At 44.9% G+C, this 9,309-nt stretch overlaps 1 protein-coding gene across 4 annotated transcripts in view; it reads left to right on the top strand.

Moving 5' to 3' along the window:
• Nucleotides 1-2,279: 2,279 nt before the first annotated feature.
• The window catches only part of DAPK1 (death associated protein kinase 1), a 121,956-nt gene continuing 114,926 nt past the window's right edge, over nt 2,280-9,309 (top strand). For 3 of the 4 annotated variants that reach the window (XM_074953162.1, XM_074953161.1, XM_074953159.1), the window contains exons 1-2: nt 2,280-2,410; nt 3,219-3,389. In XM_074953162.1, coding sequence (XP_074809263.1) covers nt 3,328-3,389 — 62 coding nt within the window. In that variant the 5' untranslated portion in view covers nt 2,280-2,410; nt 3,219-3,327. Of the gene's footprint in view, nt 2,411-2,778; nt 2,965-3,218; nt 3,390-9,309 lie in introns of those variants that run through there. The other variant, XM_074953160.1, reaches the window with a different exon arrangement.

The raw sequence follows: 9,309 nt of genomic DNA, 5'->3' as shown, positions 1-9,309 counted from the left end.
ATCTTTCTATTAGCTCAAGACCACATTTGTCTGCTGTGGAAAAAAATGAAGGAGCAGAAACATGTTTAATTATTTTTTCATAAGTGTTGTGGGTTGGGTTTGCTTTAAAAGTACATTCCAGTTCTAGAGATATTGCTGGTTCTAATGGTATTCTCCATTTTAAGGGTCGAGAATATCTCTAAAACTGTAATGAACTTTTAAAAAGTTTATTGACTGTATGTACTAAACCATGGGATACATGGGGGAGGGGAGGGAAAGGTGCAGCAAACCATAGAAATCATGAGTTTGAACATTCATTACAGAGAGATGAAAGCCATCGATGATGTGCTGGAGATTAAGTGCAGCACTGTGTTCCTTCACAGTTGGTTACAAATACATTAGGAATCCTCAGTATACATTTCTGAGCTCTTTTCTGTCTGAAAAGTCCACACTCTTCCACTCTTTGGCAAGGGCCCTGTAAGATTTGAAACTGAGGGATCCATTCAATTATATTATCTCCATCTGGCAAATGAGGTCGGTTGTGGCACAGAGAGTTTAAATACTTGCCCAAAGTCACATAGTAACTCAGTGGTAAAGTCAAAATCCAGGTCTCCTACTCTCAGCACCCATTTATAGTACAAGTAGGCCAGGTTGCCTCAGGTGCTAAATTAAGTATGTGTACAGGCACATGACTGCGTTGAACTTCTCTTCACCTTTGATGAGCACTTCATTTTCAGAAAGTTCTGATAGTTCAGAGGGAAGTTATAAACTGTTTTGTTACTCAGGGTCATATGTTCCCTGGGGGTTGTACACCAGGGGTTGTGCAGGAAACGGTAGCAACTTGTACTGAAGAATTTGACTCAAAAATTTCAGCCGTAGGTAAACTTCTTGCCTGGCATGATGCCATGCCAATTTACTACTGAAAAACAGACACCAAAATTTCCAAAAAAGAAAACTTGGCAATGGTGTGTGCAAATAGGGGGACAATTGAGGAAAATCAAATATAATATGTGATGCCCTGAAAACCCAATTAAATATATTTCAGGGAAAAAATGCTAGTTACTACTGCATGATGGTCACATACTTTCAGACATCCAGACCTCAAGGAGCCAAAATAATACTTACCCATCTTTGAAATTAGTGGATGCAGTAGAGGCATCGTAGGGTGCATACTGTGTGTTCCACTTTGTGCCAGATGCTGTATGATTTTTACTACTGATGCATTGGCTCTGAGCATACATTTAAGGCTGGATTGTGCATTTTGGATGCAGCCCTGCAGAAAGGGTGCTGTAGAGTCACACCACTAGTGCAGGTACAATTTACAAAGAGAGATTGTGCCTCAGGAACCGTAATCTCTTCTGTGGCTGCTCTTTTTGTGTATGGGTTGTGTGCGCTAATGTACAGCACAGATTGCCCTTAGTTGGGTGTACCAGCCCCATTCTGTGGGGTGGCGTGGGAGAGAGTCCTGCAGGGCTTTGCCTCATCACCATCTCCTTTGGGGTGATAACTTTTACAGGGACAACAGATGGTGAGCAATCCTTGTGGACGGGCTGCTGTTTTGACTAGCCATTGTATGGCCCATGCAAGGGGGGGGAACTAGGAGGAGAAGACTCCTTAGGTCCCCGCTCCCTCATTGTGCCCACGCAAGGGCTGCTTATAACCTCTTAGGAAGGTCAACAACTTGCCTGCCATCACGGTCACTCCACAATGGGCAGTCCCATACACCCCGTGGGTCGGGCCGCAGGGTGAAATGCTTTGAGGACTAAGGGGGGGAAAGGGGTTTCTGGGGTTGTGAGGAAGGCAGGTGGATCCGCGAGAGGTTTTCTCTTCCAGTGGGCCAGCGAAGGCAGGAGCCAGGGAGAACTTCTCTGTGGGGTTTCTGCACCTGCCCCCTAGAAGCTGATCCCGAAGGACAGCCCCGCCCCTGAATTAGAGGGGAGGGTTAACAGCCACCCCCGAGCACCGGCTCTCGCTTCAACCGCCCCGAGATTTCACAGTCCTCTCCGGGGGTCCTTTCCGCTCCACAGTCCCACCCGTACCACATCCCAGCGGGCTCCGCCGCAAGGAACCTGCTCGACCGCGCTGGTGCCTCCACCGCGCCCAGCTCCCGCCCGGGGCTAAGCCTCCGGGAGTCAGGGCCCCAGAGCCGGCGCCTCCCGCACCTTGGCCGTGCACCTGTGAGCGAGCGGCGGTCCCACCCCACGGCCGGGGCAGGCCGCGGCCAGAAGGGGTGGAGAAGGCGGCGGAAGGGGGGCGGGGGCGGCGGCGGCGGCGGCGGGTGGTTTCTCATTGGCCGCGCTGCGGAGCTCCGCTCCCCAGCCCTGCGCGGCTCCCTTGCGCGCTGCTCCAGCGAACGCCGGGCAGCGGGGAGGTTGGCGCCGCGTCCCAGTTCCTGGCTGCGGCGACCGCCGGCGAGCCCCCGGCAGCGGCAGTGAGTGGCGCCGGGGGAGGGGAGCGGGCGGGTTCTCCCGGCGCTGCGGCCGCGTCCCCGTCCCCTCGCCCTGCAGCAGCACGATTGGGGTGGGAGGGGGGCTCCCCCCCTCGGGCAGCTCTGCCGGCCGGGGAAAGGCCGAGGCTCCTGCCGCTAGACGCAAGAGGCGTCGTCCCCCGTCTCCCCCCCGCGCCCGGGAATCAGGTGCGTTGGAGGCTCGCGGGGATGCCCGGAGTCCCTGCCGCCTGGGCGGGTTCGCCCCTCGCCTTTGCTAGCTTGGCGTGTATGGAGGCGCGGTAGCCCCGGCGGCTCCGCCTGGCAGCACGTCTTCGTTGGCCGGGTAACGGGGAAGGGGGGGGTCACTGAGGAATGTGGCGTCCGTGCGGCGGGGAAGTGCCTGCCCGGGAGCCGCTGGGTGCCGCGGCGGGAGAAGGCGCAGGGGAGGAAGCCGCGGGGAGAAGCGGAGGCTCAGAGCCTAGAAGGCTGCCGGCCGCATTCCTACTCCTGCCCATGTGTCCGCCGCAGAGCCGGGGCTTGGGAGGCGGGGTTCGCAGGTTTCCTTCTTCGGCTCCGCACTAGGGGAGTGCGGGAGTGGACGCGGGGCTTGGGCCCTTCTGCTCTGCGGGGAGCAGAGCGAGGGATTCAGGGCCACACGCGCTTTGTGATTAATCCCTTAAATCCCCGTGGGGATTTCTGTGTAACCTTAGCTGGGAGATTTGCTACTGTCAGTCTGCGTGTGTGATGTGTACCACCCCACACAGCCCTCTTACAAAGCCAGGCTCTCACCTACCTCTTCCCCTCTCTCCAGGGCGCACAGTAGTGCATGAAGTGTCATTGGGTACTACAGAGATGTGGTGATGAGCTGGAAGGAAAAAGTGCTGAAGTCGGCTGGGTTTTTCTGAAGGGTGACAGCTATCATGACTGTCTTCAGGCAGGAGAACCTGGATGATTACTATGAGACTGGAGAAGAACTCGGCAGGTACAGTAGGTCCTGAAAGATTGTACAGTGTGTTTGTGAATGGCTATCAAGCTGGCCAATAACCATCATAAATTGTGAAAGGAATCTAGTGATTAATATCCCTATTAATAGTATTATAATATTGGGAGGGGCTTTTGTGTGATGCTTGGGCAAAGCTTTTTAGCTACGTCTCTTAGGCTGTGAAAAACATTGTGCCTTCTGCAATGTAGTTAGGTCAGCCTAACCCCCTGTCTAGACTTGACTAGATGAACAGAAGAATGTTTCTATTTACCTAGCTCGGGCTCTCGGAGAGGTGGTTTACCCACAATGACACAAAAAACCCTTCCATCAATGTGGGAAGTGTCTACACTATGGCGCTACAGTGGCACAGCTGCAGAGCCATAGGTGTGCCACTGTAGTGGCTGTAAGGTAGACATACCCTGAGTGGGAATACAGAAAAATGAGGTGATCATACAACACAGGTTAAGGGACTCCTAATGGTACTGGTAGTACTTCCATGTCCTACAGAAATTCATTATTATGGACTGAAGCAAAATGTATTGACCTAGATCTAGAGAATGCATGTAGATTTAATTTCTTGTTCCTATACATAGTCATGTTGTCCCATCTTATTTTGTTTAAGATACCAGTGTGTTCTAGAAGGTATAATTCAAATAAGGAATGTGACTTTAAACAATATATGTTGCTGTCTTAAATAATTCAAACTAATAGGAATTTGGAATTTGATAATTGCTAATTAATACCTTCTGACGTCACACTTATATGTCTAACAGTCTGCATGTATATGTGTCTGAGATTTTAAATAGGGATCTGAAATAATTTTGTGTTGTGCTTTGACGTATGTTATTCAAACAGGTAACTTAAATTGCAATATATTGTTTGTATACAGAGAGAAATCCACTTTACATTTTAGAAGCTCTGTATATCTGTCATGTGATCTTTAATTATTTTACTAAAACCAAAATGGTACTCCCCATATAAAGAGATGGGAGAATCTATCTAATTTTTTTTAACTGTTCTCTGTTTAATGAAGATTCAAGGCGTATGTGTTGAATTATTCTGTTCCAAGTGGAAAAAAAAATCAGATCAAGAGACTTATAGTGGTTAAGAGCTGTAGGTTTAACACTGTCTATATAAAGCCCATTTGTTGAATGCTACTAAATGCACGACTTTTGCCACAGCTTTTTGATAGTAAGCCCAAAGCGTTGGCTAGTGTTTGTAGTGTTCTTTGGCTTTTAAGAGCCTTCAGCTTAATGTTAAATGAAGTCAATTGTGTGTGGGATCTGTTTGTGTTTTGTCTTTTGTGAACTGCAGGATTTTTTTTTTTAAGTTTGTTGTTACTGGCCCAGTTTTTAATCTGGAGTAAATATTGTATAATTTTAGTATCAAAATATTTGCAATTTAAATGTAAATTTTGCAAGGGGCATAACTTAACCTGGTTATGTCAATGTGAATACATTATGTACTCTGTATGCACAAACAAAAATGTTCACAGGTGGTGCTAACAAATTTTGAAAAGTATATTGAATCCCTTGCTTCAGGGTTTACGCCATCTCTAACTATTAGGGATCAGGATGAAACCTAATCTGTGAGGGAAATGATCCCACAGCTGCTTACTGGGGGATACCCCTTCCTCAGAAGCATCTAATGCTGGCTACTAAATTAGACCTTGAGTCTGATCCAGGCTGGCAATTCTCGTGTTCCTAACATTAGCCTTTTTCTTATTGATAATATGGCACTTCAGTAGAAAATATTTTTTTAAGTTTTGTGAGAATCTCGGCTTTCCTTTTTTTAAAATAAGCTTTCAGCCCCCATGGTTGCAAATAAAAGCTTGCAAATGTGAAACCTAAAGGCTCAAAAACCAGAAGCCAAATAGGAAGGACCCCATTTTTATTATTTTTAAACCAATATGATTTGGGCCTGACTCATAGTTTTTTAACACTGGGGGTTGGCAGTGCTGGAGGCTGTAGTCTTGCAAAGCCACGCTGTTTCTCCCCTTATTTAGAGATAGTGTGTGTGTGGCAGTCACAAATAAGATAGGTGAATGAATGCACTGATTTTAATAGTTCAAGTGGAATATGGTGTGCTTATTTATAGGCATCATAAAGTACCTCGAACACCTTTTGAGAAGGCACTGTACAGGTGCCCTCAGGCTCATTGAATGACTTTCAAATTAAGGACTCTTTCAGTGTTCTATTTTTAGTTGTAAAATACTTTGATTCTTCCTTTTTATCATATAGTTATTGTCAGAAGTATTACAAAATAAAAATTGTTACTATTTTAATGAGGAAGATCCATTAAAAACGTATTGCTAAATGCACTGCAGAAGTTAAACCTCCTTTATTAGTTTCAATTTAAAACCATCTTGGCTTGTCATAAAATCCATAGATGTTTTAAGCTAATGTAAGGAATAGCAATATGCCCTGGCTGAAGAAACACTTCTTAGTTTGTTTACTACTGACCACAGTGCCTTTACCCAAGAATAGTAAACTTTGCTTCATCATCCTACTGGTGTATTTTTATTCGGGGGGGGGGGATGCAAATAAAGGACCCCAGAAGTATTGATACTATGGGATCCCCTGTAATTGTCTCAGCTGTACATGATTTATTCCTGTGCATGTTGGCTAATCTGGCATTATCCTAAGCATGTGTGTATGTGTAGAACAATCTTCGGAGACGTCCAGATCAAATATTATTTTTATCAGAAATGTCTATTCAAAAAACTGTGCTCTCAATTGTTGCAAATGTTTCATTACATATACAAACGTTTTTTCTCTAATACAAATTTAAGTATGCTTGCTTATGACATCTGTATAAGGAATAAACAACATAGTAATCAATCGTCTAACCATGAAATTTCATAATGCTGATGCAGATTCAGTTCTAGCCAGGATGCCGATTATTGTGAAAGAGCAACAAATTTACTGAAGCTTTTCTGTTCGTTTTAAATTCTGCCTGCAGTTGCAAGCTGTGTGACCATGCATTTTAAATACTCTTCTGTAGTGTCTCTACTTTTATTCAGTTCCACTGCTTTTGTTGGTGTATGAGTTTGCCGAATTATTGCGTGCTTACTATGAGATTATTTTTTTTAGTACTGCTGATCAAACTTTAATATTCCAACTTAATGGACTTATCAAAATGTGTTTGCCTCCATAAAGATAAGCTTGTCTTTGCTGATGGAAGTTGTTTCAATACCGGAGGTATTGCTTAATTAATTATAGTGACAACTTACCAAAGCAAGAGTACAGTTATAGCTACATCCCTGTTTACCTAAATTGGGTGTGATTTGGTCCATTGTCCTATAATGACTTTTTCTGTAGCTTGTTTTTATTATTTTTGTGAAATCCCCAAAAAAGCTACACTGTCTGCACTACAGCTTATGTTGGCATAATTTATGTCACTCAGGTGTGAATAAACCACGTGCGCCCCCACCCGAGCGACATAAATTACACCAGCATAAGCACCAGTGTGAACAGCGCTATGTCAGTGGAAGAGCTTCTCCTCAGATATTTACTGCCTCTCTCAGAGGTGGTTTTATAACGTCAGTGGGAGAGCTCTCTCCCATCATTATAGAGCATTTTCACCACATGCGCTCTTCAGCGCTGTATGTGTAGACAAGCCCTTAGATTGTTACAGTGTCACTTCTTTTTCTAGATTAGAGAGAGAAAATGCATTGGTGTTGCAATATGTTAAAAAAAAAACTGACAAAATAACTTAAATAAAATTTATTTCATAAGACTTCATAGTTGTCAAACACGAATTTGTGAATACTCCTTGTGCATGAAGGCTTTTTTATCCCAATCATTTTTAAAATAAAACAAATATTTTTTTAAAAGTAGTAGGAATAAAGTTATAAAGTGACAGGTGCCTAATAAGCATCTACTAGGAAATGGGCCCACCCGTGAGGTAAATAAAAATATACTTTTAAATAAGGTAACTGCCTCGTGTTACACTTAGGGGAAAAAAGACCGGAGAAAAACAGTGTAACACAAGGCAGTTACACTGTTTTTCTCCGGTCTTTTTTCCCCTATGTGTATCATTCTAATAATTAATATACAAACCAAAAATTCTTGTCTCGTCAGAAAAAAGAAATACTTTAGATTTAAAACTCCCAAGAAGGTATAGGTGTGATTCAGATATGTGCTGAGTGTCTGCCCGTCTCATTGATGTCAGTTAGAGTTGTCTGTGCTTGGTGTAGCTGAAAATCAGGCTATATGTGCTCATTGGTTCGTGAAATGAGGAGGAATCGCCACTGACAGTTGCTATTTTTAATTTACCCAAGGCGTCTGATAAACTTCACTATAGTCACTGATGAATTCTCTATATCCTTATCTTCAGTCTGCTACATGATGAAAGAGAGAACAAGTAGTTGTCTGTTTATCATGGTGTTTTGTTTGCACATCTGGACCTTGTCTAAACTAGAACTTACTTCAGTATGACCATACCCCTATGTGAATCATAGAATCATAGAATATCAGGGTTGGAAGGGACCTCAGGAGGTCATCTAGTCCAACCCCCTGCTCAAAGCAGGACCAATCCCCAATCAAATCATCCCAGCCAGGGCTTTGTCAAGCCTGACCTTAAAAACTTCCAAGGAAGGAGATTCTACCACCTCCCTAGGTAACGCATTCCAGTGTTTCACCACCCTCCTAGTGAAAAAGTTTTTCCTAATATCCAACCTAAACCTCCCCCACTGCAACTTGAGACCATTACTCCTTGTCCTGTCCTCTTCTACCACTGAGAATAATCTAGAACCATCCTCTCTGGAACCACCTCTCAGGTAGTTGAAAGCAGCTATCAAATCCCCGCTCATTCTTCTCTTCTGCAGACTAAACAATCCCAGTTCCCTCAGCCTCTCCTCATAAGTCATGTGTTCCAGACCCCTAATCATTTTTGTTGCCCTTCGCTGGACTCTCTCCAATTTATCCACGTCCTTCTTGTAGTGTGGGGCCCAAAACTGGACACAGTACTCCAGATGAGGCCTCACCAATGTCGAATAGAGGGGAACGATCACGTCCCTCGATCTGCTCGCTATGCCCCTACTTATACATCCCAAAATGCCATTGGCCTTCTTGGCAACAAGGGCACACTGCTGACTCATATCCAGCTTCTCGTCCACTGTAATCCCTAGGTCCTTTTCCGCAGAACTGCTGCCTAGCCATTCGGTCCCTAGTCTGTAGCTGTACATTGGGTTCTTCCGTCCTAAGTGCAGGACCCTGCACTTGTCCTTATTGAACCTCATCAGATTTCTTTTGGCCCAATCCTCCAATTTGTCTAGGTCCCTCTGTATCCTATCCCTGCCCTCCAGCGTATCTACCGCTCCTCCCAGTTTAGTATCATCCGCAAATTTGCTGGGAGTGCAATCCACACCATCCTCCAGATCATTTATGAAGATACTGAACAAAACCGGCCCCAGGACCGACCCCTGGGGCACTCCACTTGACACCGGCTGCCAACTAGACATGGAGCCATTGATCACTACCCGTTGAGCCCGACAATCTAGCCAACTTTCTACCCACCTTATAGAACATTCATCCAGCCCATACTTCTTTAACTTGCTGACAAGAATACTGTGGGAGACTGTGTCAAAAGCTTTGCTAAAGTCAAGAAAGAATACATCCACTGCTTTCCCTTCATAATAATCCACACCCCTGAGCGATGTAAATTATACCAAGCTAAGCGATGGTGTAGACAGTACTCTCCGAACAACATAGCTACCACCTCTCGTGTAGTAATTAAGCTGACGGCTTAGAGCGTCTTAGCCAGAAGTGCGACAATGGCACAGCTGCATCAGTGCAGTGTGCCACTGTAGCACTATTAGTGTAGAAGTAGCCTAAGAAGACACTATTTTATCTCTTTGTATTCAGTAGTGTGAGTAAATAGTCTGGAGACAGTGTGAAAACAAATTTTTGTTGTGATG

Source organism: Natator depressus, chromosome 5 (genome assembly GCF_965152275.1).
Source record: "Natator depressus isolate rNatDep1 chromosome 5, rNatDep2.hap1, whole genome shotgun sequence".
NCBI lineage: Eukaryota > Metazoa > Chordata > Testudines > Cheloniidae > Natator > Natator depressus.
The sequence above is the reverse complement of the archived record's forward strand: the minus strand, read 5'-3'. Positions and strand labels throughout refer to the sequence as shown.